The sequence below is a fragment of the Triturus cristatus genome, chromosome 7 (genome assembly GCF_964204655.1).
Source record: "Triturus cristatus chromosome 7, aTriCri1.1, whole genome shotgun sequence".
Classification (NCBI taxonomy): Eukaryota; Metazoa; Chordata; class Amphibia; order Caudata; family Salamandridae; genus Triturus; species Triturus cristatus.
Window position 1 is genome coordinate 65,442,030 of NC_140590.1, and position 25,236 is coordinate 65,467,265.

General features: G+C 47.0%; 1 protein-coding gene across 2 annotated transcripts in view; it reads right to left on the bottom strand.

Moving 5' to 3' along the window:
- Positions 1 to 25,236, bottom strand: part of LOC146808829 (urokinase plasminogen activator surface receptor-like) — a 644,273-nt gene that overhangs the window by 158,961 nt on the left and 460,076 nt on the right. The window contains exon 1 of one of the 2 annotated variants that reach the window (XM_085615652.1): positions 23,156 to 23,870. The exons of the other annotated variant lie outside the window; for it this stretch is intronic. Within the exon in view, the coding sequence (XP_085471778.1) occupies positions 23,156 to 23,204 (49 nt within the window). The 5' untranslated portion in view covers positions 23,205 to 23,870. Of the gene's footprint in view, positions 1 to 23,155; positions 23,871 to 25,236 lie in introns of those variants that run through there. 2 annotated transcript variants of the gene reach the window in all.

A 25,236-nucleotide genomic window follows, 5' to 3' on the forward strand; every position in this document is an offset into this window, starting at 1 on the left:
CAACATGAAAGTCTTTGATGCCATGGTACCACAAACAGAATGGGCCCCAAATATCTGGGTATCAATGCCAGATTCTTGCACGACTGATTTTAACCATCTGGCTATGGTTGCTGCAGACACAGGTTTATGAGGTTTTTGTAATGCAATTAACAATTGAACTGAACCATCCGGTCGTATAGACCTAGTACACTCTTCATAGGCCTTAAGGAATTGAACCACACATAACTTTGCATTAGAGGGAAAAGCACGATAATCAACACTTCTTGAGAATGTTTTAGTTCTGGCAGTAATGTTAAAAGAAACTCCTTCTGGAGTAAATACTCTACCTGTAAGATCAAGAGCTTTGACGTCGGATGAAAGCCGACAGGCAGATAGGCATAACAACATAGCAAGTTTAGAGGACAGTTGTTTCCTAGATAGCACATTATTATCTGGCCGTCTATCAAATAAGGAAAGAACTAAAGAAATGTCCCACAAGGAAGAATATTTAGGTTTGGGAGGATTTGCAACGCGGTTACCTTTTAACAATTTACAAATGACCAGATGCATGCCCACAGGCTTGCCATCTATTTGGGAATGACCAGTGGAAATGGCAGATTTGAAATTGTTAACGGAACGGTACGCCAAACCCTCGGACGCTTTCTTTGATAAAAAATTCACAACATGTGATAACTCGGCCCCCACAGGATCCACATGTTGTTCCACGCACCAACGAACCCAGCCCTTCCAGGCTGAAGAATATAGCTTCCTGGTGGAAGGGCCCAGGCCTGGTCAATGAAGGCCACAGCCTTGTCCGAAAATCCTAGCATTTCCCATTGTTGCCTAAAAGCCTCCAGGCCATCAGAGACAACTGTCTCGACACTATCATAGGATGCACCTCTCAATGAGGGCCCTGGAGCATCGTCGAGGACCACGGAATCATCCTGGGAAAGTCGCAACTTATCTCCACCAGGGCTGTGGCTTCCACAGTGGGGTTATCAAGATTATCTCCGTCCGCTGCTGGGTTACGTGAGTGGTCACCCTAGGAATCAAGATTAAGGGGGGAAAGGCATAGTTCAGACCTTTGGACAAGTCCTGGGAAAACACATCCGTCGCTCTTGCTAACGGATCTGGCCTCCAGCTGAAAAACGTCTGCAGTTGATGATTCAGTCCGGACGCAAAGAGGTCTATCTAGCACGTGCCCCACAGAGCTTGTAACCAACTGAATATCTGGGGCTGGAGTTGCCAGTCACTGTAATCCTTGAGGTACTGTGAGTTCCAATCCGCTACTATGTTCGATTGTCCCGGAAGGTACTCCGCTATGACCTAAATTTGGTGACTCAGGCTGTAATGCCAGGAGTCCTTCACTATCTCTGCTAGTAACGACTACCCCATGCCTCCCAACTTGTTGATATACCTCACTGCCGAGATATTGTCCATCCTCAGTAGGATGCAGCATGAGACCTGTTTGGGAGAGAGTGTCTAGATCGCGATCGACCCTGCTAACAGTTCTAGGCAATTGATATGCAGCTCTGGTTCACGCAGGGACCACCAACCTCCGTGGAGATATCTCCGCAGCGACCCATGCAGCCCCAACGGCTGGCATCCGACTGACAACTTCTGGTTGAGAGCTGAAGATGACTCTGCCGTTCCATGCATCCATGTGGGCCACCCACCATTGTATCTCCTCTCGCACCTCGTTGAAAAGAGGGACTCGATCCGTGTAGGACAGACCCTTCCGAAGGTGTTGAATCATCAATCTTTGAAGGGCCCGGGAGTGAAGAGGGCCCAGAAATATCGCTTGTATCAAGGATGCTAGAAGCCCCACTATTCTGGCAATCGCCCACAAGGAAACCGTCTGTTTGGACAGCAGTGTGGAAAGCTCCTTCTTGATATCCTTCAGTTTGGAGTGAGGACGGCTCAACTGGGCCTTCTGCGAGTTGATGACGAACCCCAGAAAGTCCATGGTCTGAGCGGGACAATGAGCCGATATGGGTTCGTTGATCACGAACTCCAAGTTTTGAAGAATAGACATGGTCATGTGCAAAAATTGTGCAGCCAAAGTCGGAGTTTGAGGCATGATAAGTATATCATCCAGATACACTATCATGCGGATGCCCTGTTCTCGTAAGTGCGCTAACCCGCAGGTGCCCAGGAAAGAAGGAAAGGAAGGACCAAATATTCGAACCACCAGTTCCGCCACTGAAATTGCAGAAAGCGGCGGTGAGGACGAAATATAGGGATCGACACGTAGGCGTCCTTCAGGTCCAGCCGGACCATCCAGTCTCCTTCCTTCAGCAAATCTGCCAAGAGATGGATACCCTCCATCTTGAAATGATTGTACGTCATGAAATTATTTAATTCCTGTAAATTCAGTACCAACCTGTGACCTCCGCCTTTCTTCTGAACCAAGAAGATATTGCTGCAGAAACCGCGAGGACCATCGTCGCAATACACAATGGCATGTTTCTGCAGCAATGCGTCGATACTGTATCTATAAAATCGCACTCTAGTTGGGAAAAAGAAAGTTGTCGGCGTGGAATGTCCTGAAAGGGAGTCTGATAAAAATCTTGGTGAAACCCCTGAATTGTCTGTAGAACCCACACATCCTGTGAGATCAGAGCCCAATTGCGATAGAAAAATTGAGTATGACCCCCCAAGGGTAACAAAGTTTTCAGAAACTCTTACCTGCAGACTTGTAAGCCTGCTCGATGTCCGCCTCTGTTGAAGCGCCTTCTGTTGGGGTAGAAGGCACCCCCACGAGTGGAGTCTCATTCGCCTCGACCGCGGCCATAGTCTCCTCGGTGAGGACTTTGATGGTACTGGCGGTCTGGCGGGCGTCCTCTCTCTCGCCTGGCCCGATTAAAAAGGCCAGCCTGGAAAACTCATTTGATGCCCGATTGGGCCTAGTCAAGGGACGTGAATGTACCTACATATTTGGAAACGTCATTCACGAAGCAGTCTCCAAAGAGGTTACCCTCTGCCAGAGGACCTGGTTCCGCCGCAGCCAGCTCCGTCAAGTTAGAATCCATTCTCATGAGGAGCAACTTACGCCTCTCAGTAACAATTGCACAATTGGCATTTTACAGCAGGGAGATTGCCCATTGGGTCCATCCAGCCAAGACGTCGGGATCTAAGGAAGCACCAGACTCCTTCGCCTTCAGGGCCATTTCTAAAATTTTGGCCAGTGGCCCCGCCACATCCAGGGATTTGTCTTGGCAGCAGCGCCAGTCGCGATCGATTCCCTTCTTCGGGTCCATAGCGAATTTCTTCAGGAAGGTAATGAGGCTTACGTTTATGTCTGGTGTCTCCGCCACCTTATCCGGAATATCAGGGCTGGGGCACTCAGAGCGCAACCTGTTATGCACGTCTTTATCGAAGCTCTTGCGCAGGTTGTCATGGAGATATGCTGCTACCTCCGGGTTTGGAGCACAATCCGACGACCTAGGGTGTGCAATGTCGGCCAGATTAAAAGTAAAGGGGGTATTCAAAGTCTGGGACAAGTTTGACTTCCGTGATCGTTTCTTGGGAGGAGCCTCCTCCTCGGGGGTGTACCTCCCTGTAGTATCCGTATCCGTATCCGTATCAGTGTCAGTGTTCCTACGCTCCTGACGCTTAGCCTTCTCACCCATGTTGGGCGGGGTAGAAGCTTTAGGTAGCGTCGCTAGTGCACCAGAATGGGGCAATGACTTTGCTTTAGACTCGCCAGATTCATCATCTTTCTGAGGTTCGGCATTAAACCCATGCCGCTTGGCAAACTTCTCCAACTGTTTGGTGATGGGTTTCAACGCAGCAGCCAATGCTTGCTGCACAGTACCAGGTATTGCCTTTTCAATGGCCCGATTAACCGACTCTTGGACGGAGGCATCCAGAGCCTCAACAATATTATCCTCTAAAGAAGTTGCTTCCACTTCTTCCTGATACAGACCATCCTCCTCATACCTGACCCAGTCATCCATGATGTACAGGTTTATATATATTTATAAGCTGAGAGGAGTAAAGGGGGAGCCAACCCAATGCACACAAGATAAACCAGGTACCTAGCTCCTCAGCAGTGCTGTATAGAAGTTATTGCAGCCCACGTAATTAGAGCAAAATCCAGTGATAAATGGAGCGTGTGTGCACTCCAGGGACAGATGCCTTTTGCAGCCAAATCAGGTGTCTTACACACAAGAATTTCACGAGGCTAATGAGCCTCTGATTGCATGGGGCAAGCGCAACGTGCATAGCCCAAAATCTACTAAAAAGTTGGGCTATGCACGTAGGAGCGAGTATTGCTCTTAATTTAATTCCACCCGGCAAACTAGGGAAGCCTTCGCAGAAGCTCGAGGAGCGCGCAAACAGTAAAGATCATTAAACGCTGCCGAAAGCTATGCGGTACCCCGTGCTCCCAGCGGGAGTGGGAAATCAATTTAAGCCCCAGCGGGCGCTGAAACAATGCACGCACAGCTCCCAATGGGAGGTTCAAATGCACACAGCCCGCGCGGGCCTTCAAAGCAACACAGCGCGCAACGCGCGATCACCTCATTAACATCGCATTAACAATCGTAGCTCAAAACCATTGCAATAAAAGTTAAAGTAATCATGTAGTCAACTTAACTCCTGCGTGAGCAGCAAAGAAAGAGGCTCAGCTACAGGATATGGTGGCTTGACAGGATGTGATGTGCAAGCTAAGCATCATGGGAAATATAGTTTATTTGCATACAAAAACGTTTTCATTGGCTGCTGTGAGTAGCAAATAAATAGAAAGAGAAGCATAATCAGAAGCCTCCGGTCCTGTAATAGAATCACATCTCCTGAACTAGCCCTTGCTTGGCTTACTATTCCTGGATCATGACCACACCCCTTCTGGATATGTTGTTTTCGCGGATACCTTATTCGATCACCACTTCGGATTCCGGCTGTTATTATTCCCTTGTTCCTCCGAAGTCGGTGGGTTGTGCTGGTTCCTCCCCCCGAGTGAGCTGCTGACGCACTCGCTCCTTGGGATGCTGCTTTCCCATTTTTTTTTATTTTGCATTGTAGTGAAGACAGGGTTCTGCCTGCACACATTGCTATGTTAGCATAAGCGTTTTAGAAGTTAAACGCCATCTTGCCACTTTGCCGTTTTTGCACACAATACTACAGGTAACTGTTACTATAAGTAAAACTGCTTGCTTGCTTTTTCTTCACATGAGAACGGTCTGTTTTTCAAATCCCTAGACTTACACCGCGACCTTAGTCTGAACACTGTGTGCAGAGGTGTTTAGCCAAAATATCGAGTTTTAAATTTCGACCTACAATAATATCGTGTTTTTAATATCGTAGGTACAGAATATCGAAGTCAAGAATATCGATGGACAGAATATCGATCCCAAGGTAAGTAATATCGAAGTTAATAATATCGAAGTACTTAATATCGATGTAAGTAATATCGTAAGTAAAAATTTCGATGTCAATAATATCGATATTTATTTAGTGTAATGTCATTTAATATGTATTTTATTTGTATGTTAAAGATTATTGTAATGTATTTTAATACATTTAAAAATAAATGTTTAGAGATTTATAATTATTTTACATTTAATTTAGCGTTTTAGTATCAGAGCGGGTTGTGGGTTTATAGGGGAATAGGGTGGGAAGTAATTTAATTATAATTATTGAATTAATATGTTATGTTATGTTATGTTATGCAGGTTTTTGTATAGCGTACAGCTACTCCAAGGAGTGTCCCGACGCTTTAGAATGCATACTAATCATGGAACACAACAACGGAAATAAACAAAAAGAAAATAAAGAAGAGGAAACCTAATAGAACCTGAAACTAAGAAGTAAAAAGCCAGGTTTTAAGCCCCTTCCTGAAAGCCAGCAAGTTTGGAGTGCTACGCAGGGCCACAGGCAATTTGTTCCACAGCTGAGGCGCTAAACATTTGAAGGAGCGGCCGCCAATGCGAGCTCTCTTCGCGCGGGGGACTACAGCAAAAAACAAGGCTTCCGACCTGAGCGATCTGGCCGGACGGTAAAAAGACAACAATATGTATTGTTTAATTGGTATTTATGAATAATTAATTGGTAATTAATTAATAATTGGTAATTAATTGATTAATTAATTGTTAATTGATTATTAATTGTAAAATTATTTTATTAATTGGTTAATTATATACATTATAATTACTTTATCATTAATATTTATTGTTATTGTTAATTAATTAATTGTTAATTAGTAATTAATTGGTGATTTAAGTTTATTAAGTGATTAATTGATAATTAAATTAATTATGTGAATTTTTATGTGTAGTGGGTTGTGGGTTTATAGGGGAATAGGGTGGGAAGTAATGTAATTATAATTAATGAATTAATATGTATTGTTTAATTGGTATTTATGATTAATTAATTGGTAATCAATTAATAATTGGTAATTAATTTGATTATAGATTAAATAATTTTTAATTAATTATTAATTGTAAACATAATTTATTATTTAGTTAATTATATAAATTATAATTAGTTTATTAATAATATTTATTTATTGTTATAGTTAATTAATTAATTGTTAATTAGTAATTAATTGGTGATTTAATTTTATTAAGTGATTAATTGATAATTAAAATTAATTATGTGAATTTTTATGTGTAGTGGGTTGTGGGTTTATAGGGGAATAGGGTTGGATGTAATTAAAATAAAATAAATAATGATATTATTTGTAATTATTATTAATTAATTGTTATTAGTTAGTTAAATATAGTAAATATAAATAATTGATTATTGTATTTTATTTGTTGTTATTGCTAATTAATGTATTGTTAATTAATAATTAATAGGTGAATATTTGTAATTTCGTAGTTAATATGTATTAATTAGTGAATTAATAACTATATTAATTATAAAGAATGTATTATTAATTGTAAATAAGAGATAAATTGATATTTAATCTATTGTGTATTTTGTATGTGTAGTGTGTTGTGTGTTAAAGGGGGAATAGTGTGGGATGTAATTTAAATTTATTTATTTAAATATGTATTTTACATAATTGGTATTTAATAATAATTATTTTTTTAAAACATTGTTAACATGCAATTTTTTTATAACAAATTATTGAATTGGTCATAATGTTCATAGAATCACTATGCTATCTAGTGCTTTCCCAACTGTTTTACTATCTGGAGTGGGAATAGTAATTTTTACCCCTACGCTATCCAGCGCTTTCCCTACTGTTGCACTCTCTGGAGTTGGAATAGTAATTTTTACCCCTACGCTATCCAGCGCTTTCCCTACTGTTGCACTCTTTGGAGTTGGAATAGTAATTTTTACCCCTACGCTATCCAACCTTTTCTCTACTGTTGCACTGTCTGGAGTGGGAATAGTGAATTTTACCCTTACGCTATCCAACACTTTCCCTACTATTGCACTCTCTGGAGTTGGAATAGTAATTTTTACCCTTACGCTATCCAACACTTTCCCTACTATTGCATTCTCTGGAGTGGGAATAGTAAATTTTACCCTTACGCTATCCAACACTTTCCCTACTATTGCACTCTCTGGAGTTGGAATAGTAATTTTTACCCCTACGCTATCCAACGTTTTCCCTACTGTTGCACTCTTTGGAGTTGGAATAGTTATTTTTACCACTACGCTATCCAACGTTTTCTATACTGTTGCACTCTCTGGAGTGGGAATAGTGAATTTTACCCTTACGCTATCCAACACTTTCCCTACTATTGCACTCTCTGGAGTGGGAATAGTAAATTTTACCCTTACGCTATCCAACACTTTCCCTACTATTGCACTCTCTGGAGTTGGAATAGTAATTGTTACCCCTACGCTATCCAACGTTTTCCCTACTGTTGCACTCTTTGGAGTTGGAATAGTTATTTGTACCCCTATGCTATCCAATGTGTTCCCTACTGTTGCTCTGTCTGGAGTGGGAATAGTAATTTTTACCCTTACGCTATCCAACACTTTTCCTACTATTGCACTCTCTGGAGTGGGAATAGTAATTTTTACCATTACGCTATCCAACACTTTCCCTACTATTGCACTCTCTGGAGTTGGAATAGTAATTTTTACCCCTACGCTATCCAACGCTTTCCCTACTGTTGCACTCTTTGGAGTTGGAATAGTAATTTTTACCCCTACGCTATCCAATGTTTTCCCTACTGTTGCACACTCGGGAGTTGGAATAGTTATTTTTACCCCTACGCTATCCAACATTTTCCTTACTGTTGTTTTTGTTGAAGTTGGACTAGTAGTTTTATTGTGTCTGATATTAAATATGTTTTGTAATATTTTAGCTATTGTAATATATAATTAATAATAAAAATTATTCAAATTAAAATTATTGATTATTATTTGCTATATGTAATTATTTAATATTTATTAATGTTATTGTTTTATGTGTATAGATGTATTGGTAATTTAAATAAATATTTAATAATTTATATGTAACAGAAATTATTATTAAAAGTAATTATTAAGTAAGTGTATATATTATATATTATATATATATATTTCATTAAAGTTTCATTTAATTATATATATTTATTATACATTTTACATATTATACAATATATTTAATTATGTTTCTTTGATTTATAAGTATTATTTGGTTTATTTTACATATATTTTTAAACTAAAAAAAAACCGATATTTTTGAATTACGATATTTTTGACATCGATATTAAATTATCGATATTTTTGTACTTACCATGTTGTAGATAGGATGTCGATATTCTTGACCACGATATTTTTGTTGCGATATTTTTGTAGGTCGAATTTTTGTCTTTCGAAATTATGTCATACAATCGTGTGCAGAAGCCTTCGAGGTCAAAAAACAATATATGCTGTTGAATTCAGGTTGATCGGCCCACGCTCTAGACACAACAAGCACACAGCTGCAAATATCTGAAACTCGGGTGCCTTTAATATTGCATTGCATGCATGATACTGACACTTGGAGAAAAACTTTCCACCTACAGAGAGCGTTGATGATCCTGTGATGGGATTCACCTAAGCTGATCTTGGAGGTATGGGGTTCCCCATTCAAACCTAGAGACCTTCTATTATTATAAAACTAGCTTCTAGCCATGGGAGGGTGGTACACAAGGCGCTATAAGACCTGTTTCCACCATCATTATAATATGATTTCTCCCTTTGTGTTTTATGGAATTGTAACAATGCTGATTGTTTTATTTCTAATCATTTGTTTGCTTATTTTAGCCAAAATACTGCATCTTAGAGCACGTAGTTAAAATAAACATTTAAAACTTTTCCGTGTCTCTGATTACTCACGTTGTGGACTGATACGAGAATAAAAACGAAAGAGCGTTGTTGATTCCCACCATTCCTGAGAGTAACCTAAGTCGCTTGTTCTGGGTTGTCTAATCATTGGTAGCTTCGCTGTAGTAAGGAAAACGAATGAGACACTGATGCTAGTCGGATAGGGGTTCTGGGTACTGAGGTGAGTTTTTTGGTATACCACAATTCACTGAGGTCCTGGTTTCCTGCGCATAGTTCTGTGCATGAGCAGAATCCCTGCAACAGCATCCTTCCCCAACTACTAACGGCCGCTGGAGTCACACACTGACTAGGGAGCGGTGTTTAAAAGCTCCGCAGCTGTCTGCTGTCGGCCGCAAAAATCAAGAGAACTCTGGATTCCTGCAGGGGCATCCCGGCTGGGAAGAGGTTCGTTCACCTAGGCAAGTTGGAGTGAAACTTGCAAAAGACTTCCTATCTTTTTGATTACACTCGTGAGCAGGAGCTTGTGCTACGCTACTAAACTCTTCATCAAAGTGAAGACTTTCTTTCTTTATTTTTTTAAGGCTTGAGCGCCCTCGTAAGCTAGAGCTTACACTGCATATTAGCCCTTCAACAAATTAATTACCAGATAGACTTCTGTTGCCTTCACATCTACTTCTTTTTGAACATCCACAGTCTTCCTTATTCTTTCCCAACTTGTGAGACAATTATCACGGACTCTCGCTACCTTAAAAGGAGTGATAATAACTTCTATCGTCTGCCCTTCCTGAACGGACTGAGAAACTTACGAATTGGGTAAGTGGATGCCTCTCATGCCTGAATTGCACTAGACTTCAACTCTTGTTTCCATAGAGGGGTATTAGGGTGCACTAATAGGTTGTCTGGTTCTCTCTTTTGCAGTTACACGATTTCTGCATTTTTCCAAACCAGTTGGGATCTGCTTCAGTGGATTGAGCAGAAGCTGTGTGGTCTTTTTCTGGATTTTTTCTTTTTCCCCGTTTCGTCTTTCCGGGGAGAGTGGTCTATGTTGGAGTGATAGTTTTTCCTTCTCGTGGCACTACCTTCTGGGAGCGAGGTGAACTTCTCTTCCTTCCTGTGGATTCTGGTAAACCCCCAGGTTAGTGATTATTCGGGGATTGACAAGCACAAGGAGAGAGGGGCAAAAGGCTTATGGAGTCAGGTACAACTGTTAGTGAACCAGTTATCTGCAGGCTTAACACAGATCTCTGCAGCAGGTGCAGTAGCCATGTCAACTTTCTTCTGTGACCTGAGACAGGACATCCACAGACCTTTGCAACAAGGTGCAAAAAGACTGTCGTTGCGGGCTTTGCCATAGGAGGGAGCCCTGCTCTGGAGGATCTGGGGGCCTTGGGGGTATGGCACAACTGGAAATGTAACAAATTATTATTTCTGATTTCTCATGGCGAGTTCTTAGCCACCTCAGCTCCCCTTGGCTCATCGCTCTTCTTGAATGCTCTGTCGTGGCCACAAGGAGGGAAGACAGGGGACGGGTGAGGAGAGAAGAGAGTGATCAGGTGTTTGACTGGAGGGAAGAGTAAAAACATCTGGGGAGAGAGGCTAATAAAGGAGATGGAGAGACCTGGTCAGAGGCGAAAGAAACAGCAAGGAAGGAAGAGAGAGGACAGGCGGGACACAGCAGGGAAGGAGACCACAGAAACTGCTGAGGGTGAAAGTGTGACATAGCAGGAAACAAGGGACTGCTGAGAGAAGGCATAGGGGGAAGACAAGGATTGAGAAGATGTAGGATTGCAGGGAGGTGAAAGGACACACCTGCTGGGGAGATATGGGATGATGAGGAAAGGTCAGAGACTGCTGAGCGGAGGCACATGGGAATGGGAGAGAGATTAACCCTGGACACCACCCCAACCCAGAAAACATCAGCAGAAAAACAAAGACGGCCTGGTCCCAACTCTCCACTGCTTTATTTGAGCTGCTGGTTGTCGCTGGGGCCCACTGGCACTCATGTTTGGGACCGGCCCTTATTTTTACTAAATCAAAACCTCGCTATTTGCTGGAGGTACAGTAGACCCATCATCCAACATGAAACTCTGCTCTATGGGAGTGGCCCCCCCATTCTAGATGATATGATCAGACCTTACAATCCTACCAGGAATCTTCGCTCGAACCAACAAAATCTGCTGACAGTTCCTAGGATCAGCAGATCCCGCACAGGAGGTCGCCTGTTCTCGCACAACGCGGCTGGGCTGTGGAATGCTCTTCCCCCACCTCTCCGCCAAGAGCCTAACCTCCCTGTCTTTCGAAAAAAGTTAAAAACCCTTCTGTTTCCAAACAACTAGTTAAAATAGCTCTAGATTCCCAATCCTTCTCTGCTTGGTTAGTCTTAAGCGCTGGGATGCTCCCGAGTAGCCATGCGCTATAGAAGAGCCTTTTAATAATAAATAATAATGAGCAGTGTCCATAGTACCAACCCAGACAAGATAGGAATCTACTATTTAAATGTACACTCCAGAGTGAAACAGAAATCTTTCATTTACTTGAGTCTGAGTCTCCAGAAATTCTCCTTTGAACAGAAACGTGGATTACAGAAGAGTCCATCCCTGAGAGCCCACTCCCTGGCAACTATGACATCATCCAAGTTAACCGGCCCCTGGTAAAGCAGGTGGTGGCATCACTGCAGTAATTAAGAGACACTTGGAATTCTCTAAACTAACCTCTTTAAATATTCCCCGCAGTAGACAACCTGATAATCAACTGGAATCTCACTCTTCCCCCTTATCTGTTCCCTCACCTACTGACCCCCGGGATACATGCAGCATTTCCCTCAGTCTGTCTTCGAATCCATTCACCCCCTTTTTCGTCTACCAAACCAACATCCTAATGGTAAGACATCTATCCTCAGAGTTCTCTGATCACCATAGGAATTTAAATCTTCAGCAACATGTGCGTACCTCCACTCATATTAAATGTCACACTTTAGACCATGTCTGGTCCATGCACTTATCACTGTCCAGCCTCACAGGTCCCCATGCACTTGGTCAGGCCATTGTCTAATTAATTTCTCACTTACAGGTTTATTTTCCCAAAAGTCTCCACTCCAGTCTGGACTACTCTACAGGAGCTGGTTTTCTTAAATGTATTTTGCAACTCACTGGCATCAACCACACCTGATCCAGAAAGTTACATCGACCTACATGGAAAGGTGATACCTGACTGGCTCACAAACGTCAGTGACACTCATGCACCCCTGGGCAGAATACAACAGGCTAGATGTCATGAAGCCTCCAAATGGTTCACAGATAAACTAAAACTTGCATAACTAACTTTACGTCCCAACCAACACAAATGGTGGAGAACTACACCACAGAGGCTAACATACTCTACTTACAACACCTTAAAGAATATTTATTTGCACATTCAGTACACTACATACGCTTTCTTTACAAAACCAAATTGAAGGAGATATTTGGAATAATTTCAGAACTCTCCAACCCTGATATAGTGACATTACCCGTCAACTCTTCCCAGACTCTGTGTGATGCACCTAATACCTATTTCATAGATAAAATCAAGAACATTCAAGCAAATATTCCTACTAGTTCCCTTGTAATAGGAACAATCTGGATTACATCAACCCTGTAACTTTATCTTCATCTCCAGAAATCAGTAAGGGTTGCCTCAAGGAACTACTGATAAAAGTAAAATCAGGCTCTCCAAATGACCCTTGCCTCCCCACCCAACATTTTTTTAACAGTTTTCTCCTTTATCCCATATCCAGTCTTGACCCTTCTCATTCAGTTCCTTAATTTTGGAAAAGGACCCAGGGCATTTATGGTAACAATAGTGGCACCCCTCCTGAAAAAACAAGGCGAAGATTCACTCACCTTGAAAAACTACCTCCCAAATTCCCTTTTACCTCACCTAGCAAAAGTACTATTGGGGCATGTGGCACACAATCTTTGCACCTTCATAGAGGAGTCTGAATTTTGGAACCCTTGTCAAGTCAGCTTCTGCCCTGACAATTCCACCGAAGCAGTCACCCTCTCCATAATGGATGAGATGTGAGCGGAAGGCGACACCCAGCCACTAGTGCTCCTCGATCTATCAGCGGCTTTTGGCACGATGGACCACAACCTCCTGGCAGACCATACCAAGCCCACAGGTCTGAGGGGCCTGCCACTCGACTGGATTATCTCCTTTGTAGGAGACCGATCCCAGTCCGTGCGCCTAACTCTGTTCACATCATCCCAGACCAACCTAGATTGCGGAGTCCTCCAAGGATCCCCTTTATACACCCACTTCTTAAACATATTCATCCACCTCCTGGTCCACACGCTCAAAAAATGAACTGTAAAATGTATAACTATGCAGACGACATGCAACTACTCTTCAAATTAGATAATTCCCTCTGCATCTAAAGAACATTTTCAATCCACAAAGCTGTTCATCTGCGACTTGAAGAAAAGCAACCAACTGAAATTAAACTCAGAAAAAACTGAAGTTATTATCACCAAAAATAAACTTCAATACTGGACTGATTGATTCTGGCTGTATGAGTTGGGAGATCCCCCCCACCTTAAAAATAAGTAGTAAAAAAGCTTGGGATAACTATTGATGCCGATTTATCCATGAAGCAACAAATCACCTCAGTAATCTCCTCTTCCTCCAGAAAATCAAGAAATCACTTAATTCCTCACCTTTGAGCCCTTGTCCAGGCTGTCATCACCCACGTCCTCTCAAGGATAGATTCCGCCAACTCTCTTTACATTGGGATAGATTACGCCAACTCTCTTTACATTGGGATAGATTGCGCCAACTCTCTTTACGTTGGCCTAACCAAATCCTCATTTAAAGACTCCAAATTGTCCAGAACGAGGCGGCCTGCCTAACCTATTAACAACCCAGCCGGCTGTGCATGATCGCACTTGTTTAGAAAAGCATTGGTGATTGTTTTCAAAACATTTATGATTGTTTTCAAAACACCCATGGTTGTTTTAAAAACATATTGATTCTAGAAAAAAACCCTGGAGTGACCACTTTAGTATAAAAGACCCTCACTCCCCCCTACAAATTAGAGGAGAGTTCCTTCCAAGCTGAGACGGGGGTTCCTGCATGCCAAATCTTCGACACACAGCTGTCTGACATCCCTTGCTGGTTGTTATCCTCGACGCAGAGACTGGGTCCTTCATTCTAAACCATCAGGTGAGGGGGCTGGTTCATTCCTGGGGGTTTCTTGGCTACAGATACACATATCTATGCACATATACACCTACACATCCAGGTTAGGCTAGGTACATTTCAGCCAATTACTTAGAGCGCACATTTTAGGAATATACAAGTGCTACTGTTTTTATCTGAACAGCTTCTGTTCATCTTATTAGCACTATGGTAGAAATGCATCTTCTATTCACTATATTGGTACTAGCAATCTCTTTCGTATGCATCTGTCTCCTGATTGTTGCAGCACATATGTTTACACAATGCTGCCGCTGGACCAATACATTCTTATTTAAAAGTCCTAATCCTGTGTAATTTCTGAGAGAAAGCAAGCACGAGTGTCTGAGCGAAGCGTCCTGTACTGTTTTCCACGATCCCTGACGAATCAGGATTGTCATGTTCAGTGACTGCCAGAAACTACCTACACCATTGTAGAATACAGGAGGGGTAGTAGTGGCACTGTAGAGCTAGATGATCTAACGGCTGACATATCCCGTGGGGGTGTCCGGAAGCGGTTGGAACGCCAAGCTCTCAGTTTAGGTAATCTAAAACGCACAGATCCTGTAGGACTCCTAGGAACTACACAACAATATCACTCCCCTGAAAAATGACCTCTACTGGCTGGCTATAGGACAAAGAACTACCTTCAAAGTTGCTGCAACATTTTTCAAATCACTCCACAGCAAAAGCCCCATCTTCATCAACTTCCGAATCTAGAATTACACCCCTAAATGCCCACTACTCTCTGCCCACTTCAACTTCCTATCAGTTCCAATTTATAAGAAGAGACTGGGTGCCACCAGATTTTTGGTCATCGCCCCCAAACTTTGGAACTTTTTTCCCCTTGAGATAAGAGCAACATCCTGCTAACAAGAATTCAGGACATCATCAAAAACCTGTGTTTTACACAAGCATACAAGTACCACTCTGCCTATTCTGTATCTCACCTCCTTTTCCCCCCTATATTGCCTAGAAACTGTTTGGTGTATGCACGCTTTAAAACTCAGTAACATAACAACATAACATGGGCCATTGATCCAGAGCAAGGAAGAGAAAACACACATAAGGGAAAGAAGAAAGGGAAAGATGGAAAAATTGTCACAAAAGGAGAATGCAGGAACCTGCAAGAGCGAGATACAGGGTCATGGAGTGCCTAGTAGTTGATTAAAGAAGCAGGAGGTGGGTTGCAACTACGCAGCCTTGGAATTCTGTACACCCGTGCCTGCCACGGGCTCCTTAGCGGGGCTTTGGGCACCGGGACCTATTCTTCTACAAATTAAGCACTTCAGATCTCTCTTCTAAAGAAAGTGAACCTGTTTTTTCAAGAAAGGGACTTCAGAACTGCTGTTCAAGCCCTTGTACTCTTGAATCAGAATGGCCATAGCACGGTTGTCAGACTCCACTCTGGCCCCCAATATGCGCATCGTACAAAACCGCAGCACGTCTCATCCAGGGCCTGAGAAATATAATAACATCACCCTCACCCTGATGAAACTCCATTGACTCCCCTAAACAGCCCGCCCCTTTTTCAGAACCAGCTGCATTATTTAGAAAGCCAGGTTGACAACCATCCCGCTTATCTTGCAGACAAGCTCACCATCTCTGGTGGATCTCAACACACCTGCAGCCAGGACGCCATCAGATTGCAGACTAAGGAGAGAAAAAGATCAAAAACAAGGTGCGAAGCCTTTTCCATCTATGCACCCGGGAACCGGAGTTACATCCCTGTATCTATCACCACCGCCCCAACACTGCACCAAATGAGGGCCTAATTTAGATCTTGGCGGAGGGATACTCTGTCACAAACATGACGAGTATCCCATCCATCGTATTACAAGTTCCATAGGATGTCCTTCACGTTTGTGATGGAGTAACCATGGCCACCAGACACATAATCAGGACTTTAGGCAAGAGCTGAAGCCTCACGCACCTCTTTGAAGAACACTACATCACAGTGCATTAACTGTTTACAACCCGGGTCCCACTCCTACAACTTGTTGACTTTATACTCTTTGTTGACCCATTACAGTGCTTGGCTCCCTTTTGCTTGGTCGCTATAGAAACACCATGGGGCAGATTTACAAGCCCCCTGCGTCACCAGTACATCAGTTTTTGTAACGTACTGGTGGCGTATTTTACTGCTCCATATTTACAATGACAGGAAAAGCCACCCTGCTTGGCTTTTCCTGTCCTTGTAAATATGGCCCCTTTACATGCAGCACTTTGCGTGCAAGGAGCGTTCCATGGGTGTTGCTGTGGGTGTTCCCACGTAACACCCATGGGCCAAGACACATTTCTAGATTTACCAGGAATCGTGAATCTGGAAATGCATCTGAATGCTACGCCTCCCCAGGGGTGGCGTAGCGAGGCGCAACGAGAAGAAATGTTTTCATTTCTCCTCGTTTTTTCCTCTTTCAATGCGTGCTGCATTCTACAGCACGTATTGAAAGAGGAAAATGCCTGTAGTGATTGTTTTTGTGCAGGAAGGTGCTCCTTCCTGCACAAAAACAAACTCCTCATGACGCAGGCATCCTTGCACTATGGTGCAAGAGAGCCGGCGCATGCTGCGGCACTTCCTAGTAAATCTGCCCCCATATACCTACATATATACAGTGAGAGAGACAGACAGAGAGTGAGAGAGAGAGAGACAGAGAGAGACAGATGGAGAGAGAGAAAGAGACAGAGATAGAGACAGAGAGATAGACACAGAGAGAGAGGGGCGGATGGGAGATGTGGAAAAGAAAGAAAGAGAGGTATAGTTGGAAACAGTAAACAAATATATGGACAGAAGGGGTCAGGAAATGACGGGGTGCAGGGATTCCTGCGAGAGAAGGGATTACTGAGGACAGAATAGGGATGGAGAGACGGCTGAGGAGTGAAAGAGAGTGTTGAATGAGAGGGATCCATTCTCTGCACCTAGCAGCCTTGCCCATCCCTGCTGAGGGCCGAGTGGGACCAGAGGAGAGGCAGGAAGTGCCAGGGCTGCTGAAGAGAGGGGAGGGACATGGGCTGTTAAGGTGAGAGGGGAGTATTAGACAGGGGAGTGCCTGACAGAAGGTGCTGGCTGTCCCCCCCTCAGTGCATGGAGATAGATCGCTTGAGATTACAAAGAACCCGCCCTCATAGCACTCAGCGGCTGATGACCCCGGGTTCAGAGGCATTTTAAAGCGTTGGCAAAGAGGGCACTTGCCCAGGGCCCCACCTTCCAAGGGAGAAGTGAACGTTCTCTCTAGCTCTCTGTATTTTTGTATCTTAACCTCCTCCCACGACCTCTGCAACAAGCTTGGCTCCTACTTCCATCAGAAGATCAAGGGCCTCTACGACAACTTCAATGACCAGACACCTGACTCCGAAACCACTCCATCCTGCAACAACGCCAGCCAGCCCACCATCTCCTCCTTGACCCCAATCACTACCGAAAACACCGCATCGAACAGGAAAGGCATCCACTCAGGAGCCCCCATGGACCTCTGCCCCCGCACATCTTCCACAGAGCCGCCGCGGCCATCGCCCCGGAACTACGATGCACCATCAACGCCACCTTCGAAACCAGCATCTTTCCCGATGACTGGAAACACGCAGAAGTCAGATCCCTACTCAAGAAGCCATCAGCAAACCCCACAGACCTCAAGAACTACCGACCCATCTCTACCCTCCCTTTCGCAACCAAAGTCACCGAGAAGACCGTCAACGTCCAGCTAACAAAATACATTGAAGAACACTCCATCCTTGACCCCTCCCAATCCGGATTCCGCAGCAACCACAGCACGGAGACTGCTCTATTCGCCGCCACAGACGATATCCATACCCTCCTAGACCAAGGAAGCGCTGCAGCCCTGATCCTACTCGGCCTCTCTGCAGCCTTCGACACCATCTTCTATCACACTCTCACCGCCAGTCTCCACAAAGTCGGCATCAGGGAACAGCCCTCGACTAGCTCCGCTCCTTTGCCGGCAGAACCCAAAGAATCAGACTTCCACCCATCCTCTCCGAACCCACAAAAATCAACAACAGAGTACCCCAAAGATTATTACTCAGCCCCACGCTCTTCAACATCTACATGGCCCCACTTGCCACCATTGTCAGACAGCACAGACTCAGCATAGTATCCTACGCCGACGACACCCAGCTCATCCTCTCCCTCACCACAGACCCCATCAGCACCAGACTCAACTGCCAGGACGGAATGAAAGAAGTTGCATCCTGGATGAGCAGCAGCTGCCTGAAGCTCAACTTGGAGAAGACGGAGGTCCTCGTCCTCGGACCCTCCCCCTCTGCATGGGACAACTCCTGGTGGCCCACCACCCTTGGCCGTCCCCCACACCCCCACGGGCCACACCCAAAACCTCAGCATCGTACTCAACTCCTCCATCTCCAGGACCCAACAGGTCAACACCGTCGCCTCCACCTGCTTCTATAAATGCTTCCACAACACCGTAACTCAATATCTCAATGAGAGAATCTCCTTCCACGTACCCAAGAGGAACCTCCGATCCACCGCCCTCTTCGAACCCTTGCGCTTTCGCAGACCAAGAACGGGGGGAAGAACCTTCTCCTACATAGCAGCCAGGACTTGGAATGAAATACCGATCAACTTCAGGCGCGCCCCCACCCTGCACATCTTCAAGAAGACCCTCAAGACCTTTGACCTGGCTAGGTAGGTCGCACCCCCTCCGCACAGCACCACCTGTGTGTCCCTGACCCAGCTGCCGCTCCTAGGTTTGTATCACCATCTGTATCTTATTGCATTGCCTTTATTGTTATTTGGTGTCTGTGACTGCTGTTGTCTGTCTTCCCCCGGTACCTGTACTTGGTCTGTGCCCTCTTTTCCTTCTGTTCTCCCACTGTCCCCGTGTTTCTCTGCCCGTTTTTGCCTTCTGTTTCCTTCGTTGCCCCGTAATTTTGTGCCAGTTTTGCCTTCTGTTCCCTTCGTTGCCCTGTAATTTTGTGCCCGTTTTTGCCTTCTGTTCCCTTCGTTGCCCAGTAATTCTATGCCCGCTTTTGCCTTCTGTTCCCTCACTGGCCTTGTAATTCGGTGCCTTCAGCTCCCTTCGTCGCCCCCCACAGCTCCCGCTCCAGCCGCTGCATCCCCTGCAGCCCCGCCCCCTGACCGCCCATTCGCTGCCCCTGCTCTGCCTCCCACCTCCCAGCTGCTCCTCCCTCTCACCCCCCCAGATATTGCGGTCGCTGCGCAGCCGTGCAGCGGCCACGCCCAGCGGGCATGCCTAAGGCAAGCCCGTCTGCACCTGTCTGCGCCTGGACCGCACCCAGCGCCAGAACCCCTGGTCCCCGCGCCCACCATGACGACCGCCGCCGCTACGATGCCAGCACACTCCACGCTCTCAACGCCGGACGGACCCACACCTGCTTCAAAGCCACCCCGAAACGCACACAGGGTTCCTTCACCTGCCGGAACTGCAGCTACACCAGCCTCAGAGCCGCCGAACCACCCCCCAAGAAAGACCCCAATCACCTCCGATGGATCCTACTGAACACCCACTCCGCACGCAAACATGCCGTTGAGCTCTGGGACCTGCTCGACACTTCATCCCCGGACGTCGCCTTCCTGACAGAGACCTGGATGAAGAACTCCTCCACACCCGACATCACCATTGCCATCCCAGACAGCTACAAGATCACTCGCAGAGACCGCCCCAACGGAGTCGGAGGAGGAATCGCCATCGTCCACAAGAACAGCATCAGGGTCTCGACGAGCACCGACGACACTCTCAGCACTGCCGAACACATGCATTTCCAGATCCACTCAGACCCCAACTCCACCCTCAGAGGCACCCTCGTCTACAGACCCCCCCGGACCCTGACCCCAGTTCAGCGACTCCATCGCCGACTTCATCAGCACGCACGCCCTGACCTCAACCGACTACATCCTCCTCGGAAACCTGAACTTTCACCTTGAGAAAAACAACAGCAACTCCACCACCCTGATCGATAACCTCGCCAACCTCGGACTGAAGCAACTCGTCACAACGCCTACCCATTCCGCCGGCCACACGCTTGACCCCGTCTTCTCCTCAAACTCCCACGTCTCCTTCAGCCACAACACCGAACTCCCCTGGACCGACCACTGCTGCATCCACTTCACCATCCAGAAACCCACCACATACCACCGCACCCAACAGATCCCTCGCCGCTGCTTGAGCAAAATCTCCGAAGACCAACTACACGCAAACCTCGCTCTCAGCCCACCCACCGAACCCTCCAACACCGACGACGCTGCCCACAGCCTCAGACGCTGGATCGACGACTGCGCCAACACCCTCTCCCTGCTGAAGAATCCCTCCTACAGAGACACCAGCAAGAGGGCCAGCTGGTTCACCCCAGAACTCCTAGCCTCCAAGCGAGCCTGCCAGAAACTAAAGAAGAAATGGCACAGTGAGCAGACTCCGGACAGCCACGCAGCCCACAAGGACGCCATCCGCAACTACCATCACCTCATCAGGACTGCCAAGAGGACCTCCTTCAAAGACCGCCTTGACAACAACGCACACAATAGCAAGGAGCTCTTCAACATCGTGAAGGAACTTTCCAACCCCAGCTCCAACACCAACGACATCCCGCCGTCGCAAGCCCTGTGCGACTCCCTCGCCACTTTTTTCCACCGCAAGATAGCAGACATCCACGACAGCTTCAACACCCAGACAGCCCCAACAGACATCAACACGACAGACTCTCCGCACACCATCGACCACGACCCCCTGCTAGCCTGGGCCAACGTGAGCCTCGATGACACCATCAAGACCATGAGCACAATCCACTCCGGCTCCCCGTCAGACACACTCCCACACCACATCTTCAACAAAGCCAGCAGCTTCATCGCACCCCATCTGCGCAACATCATCAATCTCTCCCTCGAGACCGCGACCTTCCCAGAGAGCTGGAAACACACCGAGATCAACGCCCTACTCAAAAAACCCAAGGCGGACCCTAGAGACCTCAAGAACTTCCGGCCCATCTTTCTGGTTCCTTTCCCGGCCAAGGTCATCGAGAAGATCGTCAACAGACAGCTAACCCAATACCTTGAAGAAAACAGAATCCTGGACCCTTCCCAGTCAGGGTTCCGCAGCAACTACAGCACCGAGACTGCCCTCATCGCTGCCACCGACGACATTAGGACCCTGCTGGACAACGGTGAGACCGCGGCCCTCATCCTCCCGGACCTCTCCGCCGCCTTCGACACCGTCTGCCAACGAACACTACGCGCACGTCTCCACGCCGTAGGGATCCGAGACAGGGCTCTGGAATGGACCACCTCTTTCCTCTCCAGCAGAACCCAGAGCGTCCGCCTCCCCCCATTCCGATCCGAAGCCTCTGAGATCATCTGCAGCATACCCCAGGGATCTTCCTTCAGCCCTACACTGTTCAACATCTATATGTCCCTGCTCGCACACGTCGCCCGACAGCACGACCTCAACATAATCTACTATGCCGACGACACTCAACTGATCCTCTCCCTCACCAAGGACCCCATCACCGCCAAATCCTACCTTCACGAAGGAATGAAGGCCGTCCCTGACTGTATGAAGATCAGCCGACTGAAGTTGAACATGGACAAGACGGAGGTCCTCATCCTCGGCTCCAACCCTTCAGCCTGGGACGACTCCTGGTAGCCGATGGCACTTGGGGCAGCCCTGACACCCACCGGCCACGCACGCAACCTGGGAATCATCCTCGACTCAACACTCTCCATGACCAAGCATATCCTCCTCCTGCTTCAACACCCTCCACATGCTCCGCAAGATCTACAGGTGGATCCCGACAGACACAAGAAGAACAGTCACCCAGGCCCTCGTCAGCAGCAGACTCGACTACGGAAACACCCTCTACGCGGGAGTCCCGACCAAGCTCATCAAACGTCTGCAATGCATCCAAAACGCCTCTGCACGACTGATCCTCGACGTACCACGCCACAGGCACATCACCCCCCCACCTGAGAAACCTGCACTGGCTCCCCGTCAACAAGAGGATATCCTTCAAGCTCCTCATCCACGCACACAAGGCACTCCACAAGACCGGCCCAGCCTACCTTAACAGACGACTTTCCTTCTACATCCCCAACCGCCAGCTCTGCTCTGCCGACCTTTCACTTGCCACCGTCCCTCGCATCCGTCGAACAACCACCGGTGGAAGATCCTTCTCCCAGCCCGCCGCCAAGACCTGGAACACCCTCCCACTGAGACTACGACAGACCCAAGACCTGCTGACCTTCAGGAGGCTACTCAAGACTTGGCTGTTTGACCAGTAGGGCCACCCCCTCCCAGCGCCTTGAGACCCTTGCGTGTATGTAGTGCGCTCTACAAATAATTGATTGATTGATTGATTGAAGACCTGGCTCTTCAACTAACCGGAGCTGTGCTCCCCTCCCCAACGCCTTGAGACCCTCACTGGTGAATAGCGCGTTTATAATTTCCCTGATTGATTGATTGATAATAATTCAATATTGTTCAAGATTGTTAGGCAACATAGGGCTTGAATTAGCAAAAAATGGTTACTAAAATGAAAAGATATACAAAAAAAGGGCCCCTAAAATCCTTAAGATGACACTGCCCAGATCTATAGAAGAGGGACGCCTCCCCACTCCTGCCTGCGCCCCAGGACGGCCGTGCACAAGGCACTGTCCGTGGGAAGGACGTGCTTCGTATCTAGGAGCCCCTCTACTCACCTGCCCTGGAGCTGTGAAAGTGCAGCGAGAGCGGCCTCTACCGGCCAGCAGGGGGCACTACCTTACCTGATTGCAGCAGGCCACAGACGAGCACGAGGGTCCAGGGTCCCTTCATCCTCCAGCCGTCGCCTCCAGGGGGCTCCGCGGGTAGCCTTCCTCTCTGATGCTGCTGTGATGGCACGGTGTAGGGGTGTAGTGTCACTGTGGGCACTCTACCACCTCCGCTCTGTGCACTCCACCGGGCGCAGACTGGTCCCCCTGCGCAGTGTCTCACCAGGTGGCACAGGCACGCGGTGCCACACCGTGCCCCCCTCGGGGTGCACTTTCCGCTCCTTGTGCTCGGCCCTCACTTGGCTTTGTATGAGCCCTCTGCCCCTGACTTGGCGTACGGTCGAGCCACCTCCTGACGGGCGCCTCGTGCCTCACCCTGCTCCTCTCTCTCTCGGCGCTATGTTGGGCCCTCTCTGTCACCGGTCCTCCATTGGGCCCTCCCAGGCCTCGCCTTGGTCGCAGAGCGCCCGGGGCCACAGGGGTGACTGAAGCAATTAAACTATGTTCATCTGAAGCACAACCTGTTCGACAGGTGTTTCGAGGGGCAAGAATGTGACGACGAAAGCGCGGACTGAGCCCTAAGAGGGCGCAGGCTGCGCAGAAGGACAGTGGCTGTGGAGGAAAAGGGCGCAGACGGCGCAACGAGAAGAATCAGACTGCGTAGAAGAGTGGTACAGACTGCGCAGAGAGAGAGAGGGGGCAGACAGTGTCGATAGAGAGCTTGGACTGCGCAGAGAGGGCAGTGGCTATGGAGTAAGAGGGCACAGGCTGTGCAGAAAGAACAGTGGCTATGGAGGAAAAGGGCGCAGACGGTACAAAGAGAAGGATCAGACTGCGCAGAAGAGTGGTACAGACTGTGCAGAGAGAGAGAGAGAGGGGGAGCAGACAGTGTCGATAGAGAGCTCGGACTGCACAGAGAGGGCAGTGGCTATGGAGGAAGAGGGCACAGACTGCACAGAAAGGACAGTGGCTGTGGAGGAAAAGGGCGCAGACGGTGCAAAGAGAAGAATCAGACTGCGCAGAGGAGTGGTACAGACTGCGCAGAGAGGGCGCAGACGGTGCTGATAGAGAGCTCTGACTGCGCAGAGAGAGTGCGCAGACGGTGCCGATAGAGAGGGCACAGACGGTGCTGATAGAGAGCTCGGACTGCTCAGAGAGAGTGCGCAGACGGTGCCGATAGAGAGCTCAGACTGTGCAGAGAGGGCAGTGGCTATAGAGGAAGAGGTCGCAGGGGGCAGGCTGCGCAGAAAGAACAGTGGCTGTGGAGGAAAATACTGCAGATTGTCCAATCCACAGAAACTCCGCGGGATCCGGTCGATGCTCAAAGGGGTCCACCTCTTGACATCCCCAACTCTGACACCAGAAACACAGAGTATTGAGGCGATCAAGTGAGGGAAAGGAATTAGGGTGGGAACAGCCGGGAAAGGGAGACCTGTAACCAAAAACAACATAGATTAATACAAGCCAGCAATTCTAACTACTCTCAAAAAGGTCTCACTAAGGAGGGACTAATACCTGTAATGCTAGCTCCACCAGCCGTGGTGTTCCTCTGCGACCTCGCTATCTCCCAAACGATTCGTCTCACACAAGAGGAGGTTTCACCGATGATACAAAGCACACAAATTACTCCACCTTCAACTACTCCTTCCAGTTCTTATTAGCCGTCTCCTCTACACATACATACCCTGGTCGTCCAATTACCTTCATAAAAAGTAAGAATAATCAAGAACCAAAATGTCAAAATGTCACCAGCTGAATGAAGGCACAGTGGACACCCCGATAGGAACAGTAGGAACTCCCATATCCTGTGGGTCTTTACAGAAACAGTAATTCCTTGAAACGGTAACCCAGCAAATTACCGCATTCGCCAGCACCAGAGTTAATCCCAAATTCATATCCTGTAATTGGATTTAATACCTCTATACAGTCAATGTCTTAAGTCATACCCACGAACGGTATTATCAGCATACCGTTGGCGCCTCCCCAATGGCTCCAACCAAATCTGCCAAAAGGTACGATAGCGCAGCAGCACGGGCTTCCCAGTTCAGCGCCTCCCACGCCAGGATCAAATGTTAGGACTTCAATAACCGTTGAGT